Here is a 23142-nt window from a genome sequence, read left to right as displayed (position 1 = left end):
GCCTAGCAGACTGAATGGTCTCTTGCCAAAAGTTTCAGAAAATTCTAAAAAAACTGACAGTAATTTTTTACAAACAAATTTTTATCTATGCCCAGGTTTGACGATTCGAACCAGAAATTCTCTTACTTTAAATTCTAGAACAGATGTAAAACTTTGATGGCATTTATTACTAAAAATTATATGGCAAAATCTTATCTTTGAAACTACCTAAATTGTAGCACCTAGTTGATTATATTTTAATTAAATGGCATCTTACTGAATTAACTTAAACAAAAACCCTGTCTTTATATTGCTTTATTTGTATTTTTGTTTTTGAGACAAAGTCTTGCTCTGTCACCCAAGCTGGAATGCAGTGGCGTGATCATAACTCACTGTTGCCTGCAACTCCTGGGCTCAAGCAATCCTCCAGCCTCAGCCTCCCAAATAGCTGGGACTACAGGTGTGCACCACCACACTTGGCTAATTTTTCAATTTTTTTTTTCAGAGATGGGGTCTTGCTGTGTTGCCCAGGCTGGTTCATATTGCTTTAATGCTCTACAACAAATGTTACAAGGTTTAAGAGTGGATAGTCCTCACAAGGCTGGCTTAAAGTCCAAACCAAAACTCCTCGTCCCTGAAGAGGAAATTTCTAGAAGCTTCGCAGACTACAGAGACAAGCAAATGTCCTATAGAACATACAGTTTTAGTAACATTAACTATAAAACTGTAACAGAAGTGCTACTCAAAATTCAGTGTTTTGGTTTGGTTTTGGTTTCTGTGATGTAGTCCTACAGTCGCCCCCTATCTGGCCTCTAAGACCCTGACGGAGTCACGACAGCCAAGGGTAGTAGATGCAACAACCTTAAAGAGGGCCAGGGGATCCCAGGCAAGGCTGAGGGCCAGACCCCAGTCCTCCAGCTCAGCTCGGAAGGAAATCTCATGCCTCAGGAGAACCAGCGAGTGCCCTGAGGTCAGCAGCGGGCTTGCTCCTTTTGCTGTCATGAACGGCAGCCAGCAAACTGACAGCGCTCTGTCCGGGGGACTCACTGTGCCTCCCAGCAGCTTTGCTGGGGCCCCCGTGGGTTCCTATGAGGCGGAGCACAGAAGCCGGCATCCCAAGTGTCTGTGCTGAACTAGCCAAGTCATTGGTTCAAGTTTCACTGCTTCGTCTGTTTGCCTGTTTTCATTTTTGTTTAAAACTTAAAATGTGGGATACTGAGACAATGGAACCCTAGGGAACACCCTCCATGTGAAGGTCAGCTGCTACAATCAACAGCCACTCTGAGGGCTCCTTGAAAGCCCCAGCACACAATTTGCCAAATGCCTCCCATTTGCTAAAACACTGTCACATGCCAGGGTCCAGCTGTTCCGAGTGTCTTACCATACAGTTCATGGCAAAGTGATTGTGCTGCGTCTGAAGCTCCATGGCATGAGGGTGGCTGGTTCCAATCTCCGTGTAGCTGTTTAGAAACAGGCCTTTGTTGTGTGTGATCCAGTCAAACATCTACCGGAAGGAAAAAGACAACCTGCAATCACTCCAGAAAGAGAAATTGCTGACACAGGCCCACAGATGGGGCAGTACCAAGAAAGTGCAACTTCCTTCCTTGGACAACTTCAAGCGCTGTCTGACTCTCTCAGAAGAGTCTTTACTTCGAAGAACAAGTCAGCAGTTCTGAACTTGCAGGACCTACCAGAAAATCTTATCTGATGTGTTCCTCTTACAGAGAAGGAATTAAGAAGCAGATAAGTAAAGAGAGTTACTCTAATCCCCCAGGCTGATTAAAAACTCTGATCCTCTGACTCTCAGCCCAGTCTCCCTGCCACGCTGAACTACTTAATTTGCCATAGTGAGCTTCAATTAAAGACCCGTTAGGGTGAAATTAGGAACTTATGGGTCTCTGGATGGGTTCTGCTGTGCCCACAGGTTACTGACAGAAATATCAATGACTAAAAGATTCCACTGTTTGATCAAGAAGTACACAGACACCTGTGCAGATTGTAAAAACATAAAATTTACTATAAAAATAAAAAAGGTGGGAAAAACTAACAATGATGTCCCCCTTAAGGTTCAATATAGATGTTACTTGGACAAGGATGTCAATTGAGACATTTGCAATGAAAACATTTAAGAAAATATAGATGACTATCATCAATTAGCATTGCTACCAAGACTTGAACCAGAATCCCAGTGACAGTAACCTGGTCTTCTAGTAACTGAAAAGAAGGTATTCCAGTCTCTTAGACAAGGCGCTACTTAAAACAAAAGAACACTGACAGGTACGTTAAAAGCTTTAGTAATAAAAACACTGGATTATCACCTTTTGAAAAGTCTTTTACATCCAAGAATTCTAATGTGGCTTTTTACTTTACCAAATATTCTCCTGTCCATGTTATATAAAATTCAATGAGCTCAAATAAAACTCAATGATTAATTCACCCATGTTCATGGCTTGCAACACATACCTACGGGTAAGTGCCCAGTTTCCACATTGCTAAGATTCAATTAGCCAGTAATTGATAAGGATTCACTTTGACCAGCTGCTCTGCCTGGTGCATAAGAATAAAACATGAGACTACAGGTGATTACCGACTATATTACCCAGAAACTGTTACTTTTAACACATTACTCGTCTTGATTTTAAAAAACATACTCAATAGATTGGAATGGTGTTTTGTCAATAACATAACCCTGTGAAATTTTCACTTTCTTTCTTTTTTTTTTTTAAGACGGAGTCTCACTCTGTCGCCCAGGCTGGAGTGCAATGGCACAATCTTGGCTCACTGCAACCTCTGCCTCATGGGTTCAAGCAATTCTCCTGCCTCAGCCTCCCGAGTAGCTGGGATTACAGGCGCGTGCCACCACACCCGGCTAATTTTTGTATTTTTAGTAGAGACGGGGTTCCACTATCTTGGCCAGACTGGTCTCAATCTCCTGACCTCAGGTGATCAGCCCACCTCGGCCTCCCAAAGGGCTGGGATTACAGGCATGAGCATGGCTGAAATGTTCACTCTTTTAAGTGAAAATATCATTCCTATCTTACAGGCATCCTAGACCAAAGCATAAGTAATTTGAACTCAAATTTTCTAAAACAGCACTGTATTGCACAACGAGTAAAACTGGAAAACAGATTTCAGTGCCATTTCTGAAATGACTCTTGCTGGTTTAGAGCACACATGGTGAGTATAGCCTTACCATTCTCCACCTTTTCTCTTTCCTTCCACCCGAACCCACCAGCGCTGGCTTCCCCCATGTCCACTGAGGCATTAGCCTCCCCCGTCTTTACCTTCTCAGCATCCTGTTCAAACAGCCTCAGCTGGAAGCACTGGTCCAGCTTCAGCTTCCTCACATGCCACATCTGGTGCAGATGCTGCCGTGTCGAGTGCAGCCGATCCAGCATGGTGGACACCTTGGGCAAGAGGTTCTGCAGGTCTGCATTGCCTGAGCCTGAGTTCTTTTTGGGAAAGCTTTCACTGCTCTGTATCCTCTGAAGCAGCTTCTGTCCCTCCAAATCCAGGTCCTCGATGGGGGCCTTAATCACCTTCTTCTTCAGCTGAGAATGTTCCTCGATCATATTCCGAGCCCCCTCTAAATCCTGAGGCAGCTCCTTCTTAGCTAGGATGTCCTGAAGTTCCTCCAGCCGAGACAGCATGTGGGTGGCATTGCTAATGTAGTCTTCAAAAGCAACTCTGATTTCAATCCATTCTTCGTGGTTGTATTCCAGGCAGCCATCAAACTCAGGAGTTAGCTGAGAAGGATCAACTACTTTGGTAAGGCCTTCTAAAGAGACCATATTTGTCTTAAGGGAAAAAAAATCACGTATGAGAAGATGAACCAATTTTATATAGTTTTAACATAATGCAATTTGCAATGCTCAGTCACAGGTTTTCAAAGTTAAAGTAATCTATTTATAGAAAACATAACATACCTGGTTCTGGCCCCATAAAAATAAATGTAGATGAAAGAAGCATTATCAGTACAATGAAAGACAAATCCATTATAGCAACACATATATGTCAGCTGGAATACCTAAAATTGTAGAATCGTGTATTTCATGAGAGCTACAGAAATGAGATTTCTTTCCAAGAAGATGGAGATTAACCCACTATAACAGACACATTAAACTAGGAAACAGGTTAAATTGCAAGTTCAGAGCAAACAATTCAGAAATTTCACTTACATCAATGCATTCTTCTCCCCATTCTTTTTCATCCATGCCAGAAACTCTGTGGAGGTTTTCTACTACTTGCTATTACACAAACGTCTTGCTCACAGGCATCAAAACCCTTTTAAGTGTAACGTCACTCTAAATTCAATTACGTGTGGGCTGCCTATTAAACGATGAATGCTGCTCCAACGAGACCACCCTATCATTCATCTTGCCTAAGCCTAACCCCACTGCCCATCAAACAACAGATGATGGGATATGAATGAGTTTATAAAAATTTAGAAAATATTCAAGAGTTGGCAAGAAAGCTGGCAGAGGCTCATTTGACAGAGCTAAGGACAGAGGCAACGTTTTATTCATTGCAATAATCTGCTGTGATTCTTAACAGTCCTAGAGTTGTATATAATCTGTACTACATTGCAATTTAACAGTGACAAAGTTTTAGTCAATTACAGTCTAAGCAAGAAATTTTTATATTTATTATTATTATTATTATTATTATTATTATTTGAGATGGAGTCTTGCTCTGTCACCCACGCTGGAGTGCAGTGGCGCGATCTCAGCTCACTGCAACCTCCGCCTCCCAGGTTCAAGTGATCTCCTGCCTCAGCCTCCCGAGTGGCTGGGACTACAGGTGCCCACCACCATGCCAGGCTAATTCTTTTGTATTTTTAGTAGAGACAGGGTTTCACCATGTTGGTCACGCTGGTTTCAAATTCCTGACCTCAAATGATCCACCCACTTCAGCCTCCCAAAGTGCTGGTATTACAGGCATGAGACATCGTACACGGCCTTTTTTTAAAAAAAAAGTAAAAAAGGGTCATGCTCTGTCTTCCAGACTGGAGTAGAGTGTGGCGATCACTGCACACTGTAAGCTTAAATTCCTGGGCTCAAGCCATCCTCCCATCTTAAGCCTCTCGAGTAGCTGGAATTACAGGTGTGCCACCACACCTGGTGATTTTTTTTTTTTTTTTTTTTTGAGACAGAGTTTTGCTCTTGTTGCCCATGCTGGAGTGCAGTGGTGCAACCTCAGCTCACTGCAACCTACGCCTTCTGATTTCAAGCAATTCTCCTGCCTCAGCCTCCCGAGTAGCTGGGATTACAGGTGACTGCCACCACGCTCAGCTAATTTTTGTATTTTTAGTAGAGATGGAGTTTCACCATGTTGGCCAGGTTGTCTCGAACTCCTGACCTTGTGATCTGCCCACCTCGGCCTTCCAAAGTGCTGGGATTACAGGCGTGAGCCACCGCGCCTGGCCACACCTGGCTAATTTTTAAAACAAAATATAGAGACAGGCTCTTGCTAAGTTTCTCAGGCTGGGCTCGAACTCCCAGCCTCAAGCAGTCCTCCTCCCTTAGAATCTCAAATTGCTGGGAGTACAGGCATGAGCCACTGTGCTTGGCCTCGGCAAGAAATCTTAACCTCACCTTATCATGATGTGAAGCAGATTAATATTAATATGCCTCAAGGAAAACATGGAGGGGGATGATTAAATGCAAAGACAAAGGTGAAGGAGAAAGAGTTGTGACCTAGAACCAAAAGAGAAAACAAGAAGGGCTGGTCTGGCGTGCTGACTGGCAAAAGAAACAGCAGAAGGCAGCAGAGCTAGAAAGAAGGATGACTCCTGATCCAGCACTTATGCCTACAATCCTACCATAGGCACATTCCTCTCTTGTTTGCTGGACTTTTTTTTTTTTTGAGACAGAATCTCACTCTGTTGCCCAGGCTGGAGTGCAGTGGCACAATCTCGGCTCACTGCAAGCTCTGCCTCCCGGGTTCACGCCATTCTCCTGCCTTAGCCTCCCAAGTAGCTGGGACTACAGGTGCCCACCACCACGCCCGGCTGATTTTTTATATTTTAGTAGAGATGGGGTTTCACCATGTTAGCCAGGATGGGCTCAATCTCCTGATATCGTGATCCGCCTGCCTCGGCCTCCCAAAGTGCTGGGATTACAGGCGTGAGCCACCAAGCCCGGCCCTGCTGGACTTTTAATAATCTCCACAGAGGCAATCACTGGCGGAGAGAGAGAGGCTGGTAACAATGTAACAAGTTCCATAGAAAAACTGGTGCCTTTAAGAGCCCTGAGGGAGAGATCAAAACCGAACTGGAAAAACCTGTATGAATTGTATTGCGAGACCATTATTTTTACTTAAAACACTTATAATTAAATACAATGCACTTTCAATTCTGCATCAAGAAAATAATTAACACCCAATAAACTGTCCTCCAAAATTACTTCCTATTCTCTATGAAGATAAAGGAGGCTTCCTGGGTTCATCTTTCTGATGGAGTGTAGTAAACCTGAGTAGTTTCAAATTTAAAACTAAGTTCAGATTTCAGATAGAAAAAATGAGTACTATGGAAAGAATTTAAAAATCCAAGTAATACACCCGTGCAAACACTTTGAAAAGTACAGCATTATAACAAAGATTAAGTATTAACACTGTCTGATGTTTAATATTATTGCTGTTTACCTTAAAATACATGAATACATCCACTGAAACCTAACGTTTGAGCAGATTTGCCAGAGGAAGCGATCTATTCAACCAAAAAGTATTTCTTATTAGAAAATACTAAAATCTTATTCCAAATAGAGCAAGAATCAAGTCTCATGCTGGCGGGAACACTTTCCTCCCATAATCATCTCATTATACTAACTGCACCAAAGGCCTTGTCAGAACCTTGGTAGCTTAAGGAGAGGAGGTTACAGTAGGAAGGAAAAATAATGAGTGGGCTGAGGGTTTTGTTTTGTTTTTACCACTGAAAGACAGCAATCTTCCATGCCTAACTGAATTCAGGACTCTGCACAGTTTTTAACACACTATCTCCATTTTCAGAAATCAAAGGCCTAATACATGCATTCTCTCCATTATCCATGACAGGATGAAACTTAGGGACTCTGAAGTTGGGCACTTCTCCCTAACATTCCCTCATCTCCAGGGCTGAGGCAAGGAGAATGAATCTGTCACTGTGCAAAGCCACAGTGCTGCCTGGTAAAGCTGTTTGTCAAGTGAAATACAAGGCAGCCAGCAAGCTTCTCTGCCAAGGCCTCACAACTCAACAGCCCATCACCCAACCCAAGGGAACTGAAACCTAAGCCCATGTGGGTAAAACAATCCACTCAGATAATGAACGCAGCTCTGTTATTTCATGCAATAACTAATTTTACATATCACATGTTCATAAGATATGCAGCTCCTGTTTAATATGTGGTTTAAAAAAAAAAAATCTCTCATTAGCCTCAATAGCTTTTAGTAAACCACACCAACTTGTTTAGTGGGTCTAGCCACACAGGGGAAGTTACCTCAAATTCAAATTTAGAACTGCCAAAATTAGTCCTCTGTTTCTGCCAGAAGTTGTCTGGCTTGATGATCAGGGCCACATGGATGCAGCAAGGGAAGGACTCCTGCAGGATCTTTAGCAGGGGCTTGATGGAGTCCCATTTGGACCCACGCATGTCCACGATCACCGTGAAGCCACGCTTGCAGACCTCCTCGCTGCAGAGAAAGAAAACATGGCTGAAGACGGGTTACATCTCTTGCCACTCTGTCTGGTCAGAGTCCCACTGGGTGCCACAGACCCAGCTTCCCTCCCCTGCCAGACACGTGTGGAGGCAGGGGAAGGAGCACACTGTGCTCAGCTCCTTCTCGTCCCTCCCTTGTACCATAAAGGAAGTGACCCAGGCTACACACGCTTCATGTTCAACCTGCAAAACCTGTTAAGATTTCAATTTTGTATTAATGGTTTTGCATCTCATCTTCTTTTCAGGAAAACAACGGTCACCATGCCCATTTCTCTTGACTTTGGTGCATTAACTGATTACATGAACTCCTCCAGTCACTCCTTCGAGCAAAGGTCTCCAGGGAGCATCGGGCGGGTACAAAACCCTGACAGCCTGCAAAACCCTGACTGGGGACAGTCTGAGACCTGTGGACGGCAGTTACTCCAGGACTCCCAGCACCCCAGGTGCTGAAAATGACTCCCCACTAGCGTGGCTGGCAATGATGAGAGCTTTCTTATGTTCCATTTTATTCCCTTTACCCTATCCCTGGCCCTGAAGCTATCTCAGTGGTTTTCCATACCATCCACCCGTCCCTGGGAGTTCTTGGCACCCTTCTGGCAGACTCTGTGGTTTTAATCTAGTTCCACAACTGTACTAAGCGTTTATCTGGTAGCAACGCTGGCTAACACTGCTGACCTCTGACACACATCAAGGCAGTGCTGGGAGTCACTATATTCTTCCTCTCCACATTACTGCACTTAAAAAAAAAAAAGTGCCAGCTTCTAATTTTATTAAATCTCAACCACTGGCTACATGGGAAACACATACAATGCAAATCTGCAATAAAAAATGAGCAACAAGAGTCAAGGTGACCTTAAACACAGGTTAAAAAAATACTTAATCTCACTTGGTTACAACTTCAGTGATAGAAGCTTCCGAATGGCCCTACACTAAGGAACAACTGCAACCCTCACTGTTACACAGGGGTCTCTGAGAGTCCATGCAGGCTGCTGATGCCTGCACCAGACAGTAACCAGGTAACGACTGCCTACAAGGTCTTTCTTGGAAATATACCTATGACCTTATGGTACTCAATATGCATATGTGGTTTTCCCCAAACATAAATGTACCTTAGGGTAGAAAAGACATTTGACATTTTTCTGCTTTGGATAATTACCCCCCCAAAAAACTAGTCTAGATTAAAAACCTGGAAAACTAATTGCTATCATTAAGTAACGCAAATAAAATTAATTCAAAATTAAAACCAATTTCATGCTCTTACATAGGCTCACTCCCCTAACCCTGCCTTCCTTCCCCCTCCCCACTAACTCACACTCACACACCCCATTCCCTTCTGTATCTTGATTCAGACTATCAGACTAACCAGCTTTCCACATTTTACAAATGCAAAGTACATATGACATCTACATCAATAAGAGGGTGTATCACATAAACACCCCAAAAAAATGCCTGTATGGTTAGGGCCCAGCAGCAGGACCCAATCAGAGGGCGGCTCACAGTCAGAGGAGCACAGTGTTTAAAGCCAGGAGAAAACAGATCAGCAGCCTAGTTTATCACCCAAATGCTGAAAACTGATTAGGAATGATGTGATGAACTTCTAATAACTATCCCATAGGGATGTAAATTGAAATGAGTTCAAATACTCTTCATGCCATCACTTCTCCTCCACATCCCAATTAGGTCCTGGGTTACAATCCAGGTAACATCACAGGCAGAAACATCACTTGTTTTCTGATCTCCTTCATGAAACCTAGAGGCAAATGGGACTCCCAGAAACGTCTCCTAAAGTCTCCTGTCATGGAAATTAAGCCTTCTAGACTTCCTTGGGCTCTAAGGGGGTTTGCAATCCTGCGAGATTCCATTCCACAGAAACTCCAGGGCCCCGGAGGCACTGGGGTAAGGGCAGCCTAAGCAGGAAGAGGCAGGTGCCTGGAGGCCAAGAGCTCTGCAAAGGAAGCCTGCTGCCCTGTAAGGCATTCTACTCCAGATTCACATATTCTGCTGCAGTACACCAAAGAAACGATATTGTAAAACGGTGGCAATATGTTTTGTTTTACTAGTTGCTGTTTGGTAGACTGCACTGCAACCATCAGTCTTCACCATATCAAGATAAATTCCCTTGAAGCCTGTCTTTCTCCTAACATGGCCTCACACAGTATGCACATGAACTACAAAGCCCCTCTACTTGAAAGAAGCTTAAAAGGAATCCTGAATGACTCCAGGCTTAACAACAGGAATAAGCGGGAGAACAACAAAACCAAAAGCTACGCTGAGCTTGCACAGTTTACAGAAGGATTAACTATTCACCTTCCTCCGTGATCAAACTGCTCCCACCCAGCGGCTTCCTAAGTAATGAAAATGGCAAATGAACGGGGCTGGGAGTGCACAGCATTTCAATCCATCTATTTTTATCAAGTTAAAAGCCAGTCATCATTAAGACAGCAGTGACTTGTAAATATCCCCAAACCTGGGTCCTATTTACGAGGACCTAATAAACAGCTGCCTACTGGAGAAGGGCCCCCAAGCCCTTCCACCACCTAAGAGACACTGTTCTTTGGGAAATGTGACTTATTAACCAGTTATTTTAGCATTTTTACCAAAGAGCCTCATGTTTATCTGTGAGATAAAGAAAATTTACATAAAAATAAGGTCTCCTCTCAACACAGGTCCCTAAAAAAGAGAAATTCTTTTAGGTCCTAGAGGAAGAAAGTAGCTTTTTATATGAGTATTTATGAATGAATCAATTAAAAATCTTCGTATCATTTGATTAGTGGACAACAAGGAGTAAGAGTGGTTTATCTATTAATATTTAGCAACTATAAATCATTCTAAAGAAGGCAGAATGTTCTAGAACATAATTAGTATTAAATACAATTCAAGTAATAAAAGCAACAGACATTGAGAGAGATTCTAAGATTAATGTCACTGTGTAGGACTTGCAATGACAGCAGCAAGAACTGCTGCTGCTTCTTATTTTTCCTACACACATTTAGTGGAAAGTTTCATTGCAAATGAATCTCATGAACTCATCTTGTTACTACAATTGTTTGTTTGTTTGTTTCAAAAAAAAAAAGGGCAGGGAGGGGCGACCCCAGCAAGAATACTCAAATCACTCACAGCTGCTCAGGTCACGTTTCTGCTGAACTGTGCGGGACCCAGACAATCTAGAAGGCATGCAGAAGAAAACAATGTGATCTGCCTCTAGAAATCATGTCAAAAGGAAAGTAATTGAAGGAAAATAGAAGGGTGAATATGAAATCAGAAAATTATTGCACTATATCTGAGCAACCTACTGCATGTCAAGCACCATGCAGGATTACAGGAGTAATTGTACTCAATACTCACAATGATCCCAAAATGTACAGGCCATTATCACGTTTTCAGATCAGGAAAGCAATGAAAGTGAAGTCATGTGTCCCAGGTCACAGTCAGTCTGATTCTGAGGCCCAAGCTCTCCCTTCACACATGACAGCAGCCCTGTGACTGTCTAGCTGAGGAGTCGCTGGAGGGCTGCCTTCAAATCTGGGAAGCACGAGGAAGCACCGGACACAGCAAAAAGTCTCACAGGCCCCAAGACATACACACAAATGTACGGCTGCGTAGAAACGCCTTGTGTTCATACCACTCTACTACAACAAACCATCAGACTTACAAACTACACATAGGCAAAATCACAAGTCTAAAGAAGTTCACACACCAGTAATTTGCTGATTTTTACAGATTGGTAAAATCTGTATCACATACTTTGTTTGGTTAAAACCAAACAGTGCTCCTGCTGCTACGCACTCACTGGGGGTAGCGCCTGCAGGACTCTGGGAGGGAGGGCCCAGAGAGGCCTCACTTTGTGGCCACTTCTTTCAATTTGGACTACTCTGAAATCTTTCTCCATTATCACTCGGCAAATGTGTCATTTACATGTTAATCCACCTCTCTTATTTGCTCATTAATCAAGGACAAGCAAAATGGCATTTCTTGTCACTTGGGACTGCAGTTAATGCAAACGCAAACCTAGGTACTGACATTAAGTGACTGTTCAGTGGCCGGTGGGTCATCCTACACACTCAAGTATTTTTGAGTGACATGATGTGATCTTTGGGATTTGTTATAAAATACACCGGGGAATAATTAGAGAAAAACAAGATTGGCAAAATCTGATAAATGCTGAAGCTGGGTGATGGGTATATGTGTGTTCATGATATTATTCTTATTCTCTCCACTTCTGTATAATCTCACAATTTCCCACAAAAATAGTTTTTTTTTTAAAGTGGGTCATCCAGATTATCCAAAATGTGCTTGAACCAATTTCTATATCAATAAAATGAATAATTTTTAGTATTTACTATTAACATAGGTTTCAAGACCAAAAAGCAAGTTGTCAAAGTTACCACTATATAGTATTCAAATTATGTAAGTTTTTAAAATCACACGAGTGAATATCAAATTCAACTTTAGTTTTTATTAAACTATATGACAAGTATCATTTTGATTGGCAGTGATTTTTTTTTTTTTAACCCTGCCCTTTGTATTTCTTTTTCCATCATTACCACAGACCCGGCACATAGTAAAAGCTTAGTAAGTAGTAGTTTACACTCTATTTTTATTTATAAATGATAGTGAGTATAAATAACTTCTAAACTACTTTCCAACTCTAAGATTTCAACAGGTCAGCTGCCTAAGAAATACCAGAAGAAGAAGAAGAAGAAAGGGAAAACTTACTCCAGATAAGTAGGGCTCACTTAGTCGCTGATGCCACACAGTGATAGTTTTCTCATAAAGGATACTCTGACAGAAAACCCAAGAACTTCCCCAGCAAGTCAAACTATCAAGACCAAAAGCTGATTGCCATCAGCCACAGCCAGCCCTGTTAGGAAGGGGCATGGCTGCCTTGTCCTGATGGTGTCAACCTACACAGGTTGAGTGCCGCGAACCACGTGCTGTGGTAGATCTATTACCTTTACCACAAGCCTTGAAACCCATTATGCTGTTACCATCTGACATCATTCTCTTGCAACATGTTCCTTAAGGTTACTATCTAGCCAGTTCATATTATGGCCGAGTTTTCTCTCACACGTCCTCATTTAGTCTCTTAGGAAACACCTCCTCTCATTCTACCACAGCCGCCACTGATGCCCTTCAGTATGTGCCTTTCTGGAATAAAAGAGACACCTGAGGACTCACCTTTTCCTCATAGATAGGCACCCCTCCAACCTGCAACACACACCAAATCTCCTATTCCGGGAATGACTGTATCCTTAGATTATATCACTGTGGTATTATATTTTCCAGAATATAACTGGAACAATTAAATGGAGATATTAATTGGTGTGATCTGGTTCTGTGTCCCCACCCAAATCTCACGTTGAACTGTAATCCCCAGTGTTGGAGGTGGGCCTGGTGGGAGGTAATTGGATCACGGTGGGGGGTTCTAATGGTTTAGCACCATCCCCCTAGTGGTCCCCTGATGGGAGTTCTCATGAGATCTGGTTGTTTAAAAGTGTGTGGCACCTGACCCCCTACACCTCCACCCTCTTCCTCCTGCTCCAACCATGTGAGGATGTGCCTGCTTCCCCTTTGCCTTCTGCCATGATCGTAACTTTCCTGAGGCCTCCCTAGCCATTAAACCAATTAAACCTCTTTTCTTTATAAATTACCCAGTCCCAAACATTTCTTAATAGCAGTGTGAGAAAGAACTAACACTAATACAGGGAGGAAATTTCCTCCACCAGTTGTCAGCTAGATCTACAAATAAAACTCAAGTAATACATTCCCAGAGCAGAAACAGATTCTAAATTCCTCAAGTATACACACAGGCCAGTGCCTAGTAACTCACGACTCCCCACTTGAGGACTCTCCAGAAAACAACATTGCTTGTTCTTGGTGTTCTTTGGCACCTATGTTAAAAATTCCCATTACCAATGGAGTCTCAATTTTGATAGAGATTCCCAAATCTATGCCCAATATATAGCTAATAAGAATTTTTAATGCCCCACAAACTTCATGCTACATATCAACAGACAATTTTTAAAGAACTAACGTTTGCCAAGAAGGCAGAAATGCATTATCAAAAGCAGCACCCAATTCTGATCACCCAGGCCTCTGCGTCACGGTATTAGAATCATCAACGATGGCTTTCTAACTCAGGCACCACGTCCTGAAATCCCAGCTGAGTATCCCAGATCCACTGTCAACACACAAAGCTCTTACCTACCTTCATGTCCCTGCTCCCCAAAGAGTTTTACACTAGACAATAATGGTCACACAATGGTAATAAGGAGAAAGATAACGATTTTCGTTTTATACTACTTTGCCTGGAATTCAGGATACCATTTAGCTGATTTCTAACGAGTATAGCGCCACATCTCTTGTAAATGTGACATCAGTGACAAGCACAAGCCATGCAGAACTTACCTGGGAATACAGGCTAGATAGGAAATGAGTCTCCTGAGATCCTCCTGTCGTATTCTGTCATGATTGCTGCGGGCCGGAAACGTTAAAATGGGACCTCCACGTTTATCTCTACCACCTAAAAAACAAACATCAGGAACACACTTAGACAGAAACAAGATAAGACACAAATCCTATGTAATCATCCATTCACTCTGTCAAAATTATTCCTAAAGCAACTACACAAATTTGCACAGGGCAGAAGTCCTTGTTTCACCTGAGGCACAGTGAGGACATGTCATCCCTTTAGGGGATCTGGGAGAAAATGTCCGAGCTCTGCAGGCCACATGGAAGGTACTACATATGGCCTTGTCTTTTTCGTCCAATGTTTTGGGAAAAGCTCCTTTCTTCAGTTTTTATGTTTTGGACAGAATAAAAAGTCGTCACATCCATGTGTTTCACTCACCTCAGACAATCACCTCCCTCACAGCTGCCCTCTATGTCAGTCTCCCCCACATTTTTCCCCATTGCCCCGCATTCAAAGCTCTTTCTTTCCTATCAACAAGATGGGTCTAAGTCTTGAAAGGAAAGCAAAAGGAACATTCTCCAAACTATGCTGATGACGACTTTATAATGGGGGACGGATGGCACCTGACCCTCACTGGTCCAGCTTTGCCAGTCTCTCACACGGAACCACACACATGCATGTGAGAGAACCACATGAGAATTTTAAAGCTAATTAGCTTAAGGATTTTAGAAAAATTCTATCACACACTAAGAGTACAAATCTCAGAGTATGTGACTTTGACAGACAGGCAGGCGGAACGATTTCTTGTTAACATATACAATCCTAATGAAGTCAGCTTGGTATTACTAAATGCTTGTGGTAAAATTGTCACATTTATTTTATTACTTCCATCAGGGTTGTCAGGAAAATAGAGAAAGAAAATTTAGCCTTCTCAAGTGGATCCTTCATTTAGTTTTAGAACTCTAATGATCTCTCTTCGGGAGACCTCAAAATTCAAGTCACAATATAAAACCCTCCACTATTTTCTGTGCACCAAAAATCATCATCTAAAATTAGAAAGAAAGCAAGCAAATAAAAAAAAAAAGAAGATTCTTTCCTTTTAGAAAAGCCAAAAAACATACAGCAGAAGATGATGGTATTTTAAAAACATATTTTACCAATATGGTTTTCATAACTTCATAGGAATTACGTACTCATTCTAAATAATAATGAAACTTCATTTTGATTGGGAATACTTAAAGCAATCTACATGTATTGTTCAGTCATGTAATCTAGAAAAGCCTTAAATTATTTCTAAATCCAATAATTTAGGTATTATATGGGAACAACAATCATAGGTACCAACAGATCCAGGTAGGGTATCACGTGCTCTACATACACTTTCTGATGTGATTTTACAATGACTCTGTTAAGAGGTTTTATCATTCCAGTCTTAACAAAGATACTGAGGCTCCAAAAGCTTAAATAAAGACGAAGGAACTATGCAACATTGTCATCGCTAGGTCTTCGCCCAGACAAAAAAAAATTGTATGATCTTTCGAACTACTGGCTTTAGTTCTTTTTTAGTAGTAAAAATGTCATAGGGATAACTAAATAATGGGTTCCTTGTCCTTTGAGGGGGCTAACATTTATGAATGAAAAGTACGATTAAAAGTGAGGAGCAGTACTGCTCATTATCAACTGATCTTCTAAAACATCTGATATGATTTTTAGGGTAACATCAATGGCTCTAATTTTTTGGAATACCTCTTATCCCCAAGATAAGACAGATTAACAATTTCAATATTTTTCATTTCCCAATACCTTTCATTCTTTTCAAAAGAATCAATCTCCTTGATTGAAATTATCATAGATCAACACATATTATAGAAACTTGAATTATTAAAAATACAGTACATATTATTTAAACAAAAACATTCCCCTCACTTTGGGTAAAGAGAAAGCTAGCATCTAACATTTTTTCTGGACCACAGTTCTGAATTTTTAAAATGTGTTTGAAATGCAGCATAATGTTTGACTCCATAGGGACCCACATTACACTCTCCTCCCTCCTGGGTCACCGTAGCTCACAAGTCAAGCAAGGCATGCTCCACCACAGGTGTGAGAAGTAGAATCCAAAATCTGCCAATCTAAGAAAGTTGCATGGGAAGTCAGTAGGTGTGCACAATGCGCATGGCCATTCTGATCACCCCAGACCTGAGAACCAAAGGCAGCTCTGTGCAGAAGTTTTGATGGCCCTTACTACACTTTTCCAACTTTCAACTACAAAGATTTCTCCCAGGCTGGTAGCACTAGCGAGCAGTATCCTAAGACTTGCTATCAAGTTCATCCGCTTAGGCACTGAGTCATGTCCTAAGAAAAGCTTATAGACACCTGAATCTGAATTTTAAGATAGAGGAAACATTTTCACTTTTCCTTTTCCTAGAAAATAACTTCAGAAAATTCACTGGGATATTTTTACAATTTTGTCAAAAATCATTTGTGAAGTAAGAATCTTTTCACATGCTAATCTCCCTGCTAAGGGTGCACCTTCCAATAGATGGTGTAACACAGTTAATGATCACTTTCTGCTGACTCCTCCTCAGGGAGTTATGAAGAAAAAATCTTAGAAAGGATGAAGTATAGTTCAGAGGAACATGGTCGCTAAACCTCAAGGAGCTTAAAATCAACTACACAGGTGTCTGTTTAATTCTGTTCCCCAAGATTTAGGTTGGTTTCCAACATCAGAGGAAGTACCCAAATGAAAATAGCATCTGGGTATAAGGCAGAAAAGTCACAAATGCAAAGTTCTGTTCCTGTTCCTAAACTAGTAAAAATAACAGCACTGCAGTTCATAAAAACTTCACCTATTAGATACACTCATATGTGTGTGTTATCAACCCTAAGCCACATGGTGAGGCAGGCGGGACAGATGTCAGCCTCATTTTATAGACAGGAAATCAGTGCCTTAGTTTCTACAATGAAATGAAAAGGACAGGAAATGCTGCCAGCATCACAGGATGTCTATGTATGGAAGCTTTTCATGTCTGTAACCAAACAACAGCTCATTGATTATCTGCTTATCCAAATGCTGCCTTAGTCAAAAAGCAAAAAACAAAACAAAACAAAAACAAAAACAAAAACAAAAAAAAAGTTTTTGTTTATAATGATGGTGTTTTACTTTCAGTTCACATAAACCTGCATCCTCTCCTATACCCAATCTTATTTCTCTAAGGCACTTCTTACCTTCTAGGAAATGATGCAATTTACATATTCTTTTTGTCTATCTGTCTCCTCCACTAGAACATAAGCTCCATGAGGGCAGACATCTTTGTTCCATTCGCTGATTTAAGAATACACAATGCTCTCCATGCCCAGTGAGACTGGCATTTGCTGAATGGATTATTTTTCCATATTCCACACAACATTAACTAAAAATACTTCCTATCAGGTATCAGTTAGCAGCAATGCCTGATGGATATCCTATGGATGATAAGGGAACTGAGGTTTATTTTAATAATAGAAAGAAGGCTGGAAGGGTCCTACACTATAGCTATACATGTCTGTGTGACACTTACTTCCTTAAACCCTGAGACCTCATTTCCCTCTTCTTAAAACTCCAGGAGACTTGGTCTCTTAAGCAATGTGGCCCAGGATGACCACAGAAACAGCTAGATTCACAATCACTTCTTTCTCTTTAAATGAATTAGAAGCTCACCTTTCACTTATTTAGAAAGAACTTGCAAGAAAGCCATGCTTGCTTTGAGGAGTAAAATGTAAATTTCAACAAACCAACTGTATCTATCTCTCCATGGCCCTTGTTTCAATTGAAACTATTCTTTAGCCGCTGTCCAACCTCCCACTCCCAACTCCCAAGGAACAGTCTAATTCACACTGACAATAAAAAGCAGCCTTTGCCAAGGAAATCTCTGAAAAACACAGTTTGTGAAAAAGAGAAATGATGGCTAATGTCTATTAAGTGTGCCATAAAATAATACAACTCTGTTAAAAGGATGCCCACTGGGCTCCTGCTCTAACAGCAGCCAAGGCAAGCACCTCGCTAGCCCTGAACCTTCTAGGCTCACCTCTTGCTGCCTGGTCCTGAGAACCAGGAATTGGCTCATGGAGTATTTCTACTGAAGGCTGAGAAGACTCAGCAGCCTGCATGAAAGTCCCGACAGTTCCCGCACTCTCAGTCAGTCCCTGCCAGCTCCCACTATGCTAGGATGCTAACAAGAATATTCAAGATGAATGGAAGGTTCCCCTTCTCTTCTGGGGAAATGCAGTACTCTGCAAAACTGGACCATGAAGAACTAAGGTACCAGCAAACCTTAAGGCATCAAATCCCACATTCCTGTCAATATCCCCAACTTGATAAGAGTGAATGTTCACTGCACCCCAAAAAGCTATTCTAAAAGAAAAAAAAAAAACAAAAACAAATGTCCATCAATGGGCATCTGACTGAATTAACTATATATATATATATATATATAGACACACACATATATATAAACACATATATATAGATATAGACACACATATATATAAAAACACATATATATAGACACATATATACATATACATAGAGAGAGAGAGTTGTGTTTTACTCTGGTATATATATATTTGTGTATTACTCTGTTACACAAAACAGAGTAATACACAACTGTAAAAAGCAATGAGAACTCTATTATGTGCTGCTATATACTGATCTCCAGAATATTCTTTGATATAAGCAAAGATAGAAAATGAAGCACATTACGTTTCTGTTTATCTCGGGGAGAAGAAGATGAAAACAGATGGGAAAATCAATAGAATCGCTCATATTTTAAAAGCGTAAGGATTAAACCAAAAACTTAAAAAAAACGAAGTTTTCCTATAGGGGAGGCACAGGGTGGAGAAGGCAAACACAAAAACTAGATTTTTTTTTAACTGTATGTTAACTTTTAACTATTTTTTAGTTATTACTGTGGAATTATGCTAAGTTTTACTTAAAATTGAAGCAAGTTGGGGTTTTTAAGTCTTACAAATGTAAAGCAAAATAAAACAAATGATTCCAGGTTTCAAGCTGATGGCATATCCACATGGAGAGGAACTGTTTCCTGTGACTTTAAAATACAGTAATAGGTCTGTAGATTTCTAATGGCATACACCCTCAGGACCAAGACAACAAGAAAAATACTAAATTACATTTGGTAGTCATATACTGTGCTAATACCATTAGCATTACAAAGTAAGTAATTATGTCCACATAAGATTTTTAGATTAATGAAACAGATATCCACAAATATATAATTGAAAAAGTAAAATGAAATATCTATAATCCTAAATTTGAACTATTAATTTTAACATAAAGTCATTATATCATTTATCATTAAAATGCGTGTGTGTGTTTTCCCCCAGATTTGTCCACTAAAGAGACACAAAAACGACAACCCACCCAGTGGATATCCCTAGCAACCTGTATTCTTTCCTACTAAAAGGAACCAGGGCTCTTTAGAGAAATGGCTGATTCCAGATCTGAGGCAGGAATTACACAAGATGGTCTTGAAACATCTTGTCACATCAGCAAACAAAACTTAGCAGCCAATTTGAAGAGGCTCCCATTGGCCAAAGATGGGACAATTTTAACTTCACAAGAGAGAAAATGTTCAATGAATCAAAACATCATATATATTTAAAATCATGCATTGAAATAAGTCTTTATCGGGGGAAAAAAACAAACAAACAAACAATGGTCCTTTTTCAATAGCCTGAAAACTGGTTACGGACAGGAACCAATCACTTATCCTACTTCTCCTGTATGAACTCTTTCTCAGGACAATCAAGTAAGTGGTGATGGGACATCTCTCTTTACGGGATATCCAAGTTAATAAATGAAAAAGAAAGGACATAAGTAGAATATCACTATCTGCAACTCTTAAATACTAGATCTAAGCAATAATCATCAATGAACACCATAAAAATAAGACAAGACTCTCCTAATAAAACTCCCTATGAAACTAAACAATCACACCCATTAAGTATTTTTGCCACCTTCCCTGCCAGATCAAAGCTCGGTCTAATCAAGCCTCAAGCCCTAACTCCTAGTCTGCAAGAAATATGGGGGAAGTGAAACATGTTAAATGACCACCCAGTGATAGAACCAGCAAAATCTACACTACAGGAAAATCCACAGGAAGACACCTGGATTCCTCGCTTCCTAAAACATCAGGAGGTAAGACACAAAGAACCTACAGGTTAAAAGAGCCTTACCAGACATCTCAACCAGCTGCAATGCATATGAGACAAGCATAAAAATTTGAATACCCATTGGGTTTTTTGGGGGGATATGAAATAATTACCTTCAATTTTTAGGTCTGTCATTGGTATTGCAGCGGTTTTTTATAACATTTACATTTAAGAGATAAATACTAAATATTTATAAATAAAATAATATCTGGAATTTACTTCAAAATTATCCAGAGTGAAGACAAGACTAAGTGGAAATAGAGATGAAACAAGTTGCTGAAGTGGGCTACGAATTCGTACAAATTCATTATACTATTTTCTTTCCTTTTGATGTTAAAATGTTCCATAATAAACAGTTAAAAAGAATGTGTTCTTAATTCTGGTGGTTGTCTTGTGAGATTTTCTAAGGCTCAAACCCTAGTGGCACAGGAACCACACTAATAGCTGACATTATACGTAAGATGCCATTAGACGCAAACTCCATTAAATATAAACTACAGGGCATTTTTATGAGGTTTGGTAGTCTGCATCCTCCATGGGCAGAAGAGGAATGCTGCGTCCTCATATGGCTGAAGGGCAAGGGTAAAGCCTCTTTATAAGGGCCTTAATCCCACACATGGGAGGAGCCCTCATGGCCTAATTGCCTCTTAAAGGTCCCACCTCTTAATAGCATCACATTGGCAACATCTGAATTTTGGAGGTGATCCATCAAACCACAGCACCGTCCTCTGACTTCAAACACAAAGTTAGGTAAGACACTTAACCTCACTGAGTTCATCCTAAATGAAGGAAGTAGTACATTCTATCTTACTTAAGTGCAATCAGCATTACTTTTTAGAAGACCTAGACACTAAGGATCAGAAATATTCAAGTTCAAGAAATTATCACTGGGTTTATCACTGGGTTTTTAGAGATCTTGACCTAATAAGTATCTTTTAAAATCACTCATCTTTTGGCCTACTTTTACAAAGCCCCTGCCATTTTATTTAGATTTAACTATTAAAAGCCATTCACATGGAGAGCTTTTACAAAGGTATCATAATATTCCCTAATATTTTTTAAAATGGGGTCAGAGCAGAAAGTAAATTAGTGATTGCCAGTGCTGGGGGCTTGGGGGTGGATATGGGGTTCTTGGGAGGTGATGAAAAGGTTCTGGAATTAGTGGTAACGGTTGCACAACCTGGTGATACACTAAAATCCACTGAATCACACGTTTTAAAAAGGTGGATTTTAGAGTATGTGAATTAGATTTCAATAAAAAAGAAACAAAAAAAGAGTTAGAGATAAATTTTATTTTGTAAAGTTTACTCATTCTTTGTAATTTTCAAAAAATGTAATACAACACAAGTAGTCAATTTCTACTTAATTTTATGGTTTTTTTCCCTCCTAAAGGAGACAACGGTAAGCCTAAAACAAAGAGCAATGAGCTCATGCTAATCAGCTTTGCCAGTTCTGGTCATAAATTAGGAATACTGTAAAAGTGAGGTGACACCTACTAACGTCATTTTGCTAACACTGCTGGAAGCTCTACCATCGCTAATATTTTAAACAGTTCCTACTAATCTGTGGTAAGAGCAAAACTTCCCACCCCACCAAAGATATCCAACTTTATGTAACCCCGCAGAATTTAAGAATTTATTAAACATTTAAGACAAACTCTGAAAGACTGCCGATTTTGTTTCTTTGATTAAAAGGTAAAGAGTTTTAGTGTTGACTGTAAACTACATAAAAATGTCAGCCGATAATATATTCTGTATTAACTGCCTAATAAAAGCATGAATACAAATAAAACCCACCAATCTTAACCTTCCACCTTTCTTCACATGTCCATCTCCACGTGCTACTGAAAGATGAAAATGGAACAAAACGTTCAGAAACACAAGAGGGGTCAGGGGGAGCAGGTGCTGTTATCACAGACCCAGACTTTAAAAATAAAAAACTGATAAACACATGGACTCAGCTTTAAGTGTTCCTTACAGATACCTCTAATTTTGATAAGTAGAGTCTTTCAATTATTCTGTTTGTAAACTACAAAATCAGGGGTTCGCAAAGCTGGCACGAGTCCTTACAATGCAGTTTGTTAGTAAATGATTAGAGAAGAGCAAATAAACGCTACTTTTAAAACTCAGTGTATTGTAAGCCAGTATTTGTTTTCCACCATGTATTTCCAACAATTTAAAGCACCTTCTTTTCATGAACTACTTACACTCTTCTGTGAACCTTCCAAATACATAATGAATTAGATTTACTCCCACAAAATCAAACCATATTAACAGGGGCCAAGAAATATTACTGAACATGAAGCAAAACAAGATTAGCAAAACACTACAGGAAGCTGCATCTTAAATACACAGCAGTATCACATGTCCAAAGGACACAAAAAACTTATAAAAGCAGCTAGCAGTGTTATAAATTAAAAATGTTACGTGTTCAAGAGGATACACAGATCAGCACAGAATGCCTATTTGAGAAAGATAAAAATTCTCAAGGGAAATTCATCTAAAAGCACGTGATGCCAATCTACAGATGTACTTCCTGATAGAGCAGAAAAATCTTGCAAATCTTTGTTTGCTAACAAGTGAACTGGTGCCCAAAAGGTATAATACCCAAGGGCTGTTCGGTTTATGTGGGAGGGAGGCCCCAAGAAGACAGTCCGAAATGGCCTAACACTGACTATGTGCAGAAGAGAGCGCAGTTAGGTGCCCCCAAGCCCAAGGGACTGGCCCAGAGTCTGTCTGCGGGCGGGCCAGGGCCTCAAAGACTGGGTTTACAGGGAAACAGACTCAGCTGGTAAAATCATCAGGGCTTCATCATCCATGACATGGGTCCTAGTTACTCCATGACCAGAGAGCC

The 23142-nt window shown here is 40.5% G+C and overlaps 1 protein-coding gene across 8 annotated transcripts in view; it reads right to left on the bottom strand.

Moving 5' to 3' along the window:
- The window catches only part of TRIO (trio Rho guanine nucleotide exchange factor), a 371165-nt gene that overhangs the window by 220345 nt on the left and 127678 nt on the right, over nucleotides 1-23142 (bottom strand). For all 8 annotated transcript variants that reach the window (XM_063664670.1, XM_054489144.2, XM_054489145.2 and 5 more), the window contains exons 3-6: nucleotides 14079-14193; nucleotides 7452-7644; nucleotides 3264-3776; nucleotides 1361-1483 (exon numbers count right to left, since the gene is read on the bottom strand). In XM_063664670.1, coding sequence (XP_063520740.1) covers nucleotides 1361-1483; nucleotides 3264-3776; nucleotides 7452-7644; nucleotides 14079-14193 — 944 coding nt within the window. The remainder of the gene's footprint in view (nucleotides 1-1360; nucleotides 1484-3263; nucleotides 3777-7451; nucleotides 7645-14078; nucleotides 14194-23142) is intronic.

Source organism: Pongo pygmaeus, chromosome 4 (assembly GCF_028885625.2).
Source record: "Pongo pygmaeus isolate AG05252 chromosome 4, NHGRI_mPonPyg2-v2.0_pri, whole genome shotgun sequence".
Classification (NCBI taxonomy): Eukaryota; Metazoa; Chordata; class Mammalia; order Primates; family Hominidae; genus Pongo; species Pongo pygmaeus.
This window is presented reverse-complemented; position numbering and strand designations above follow the sequence as displayed.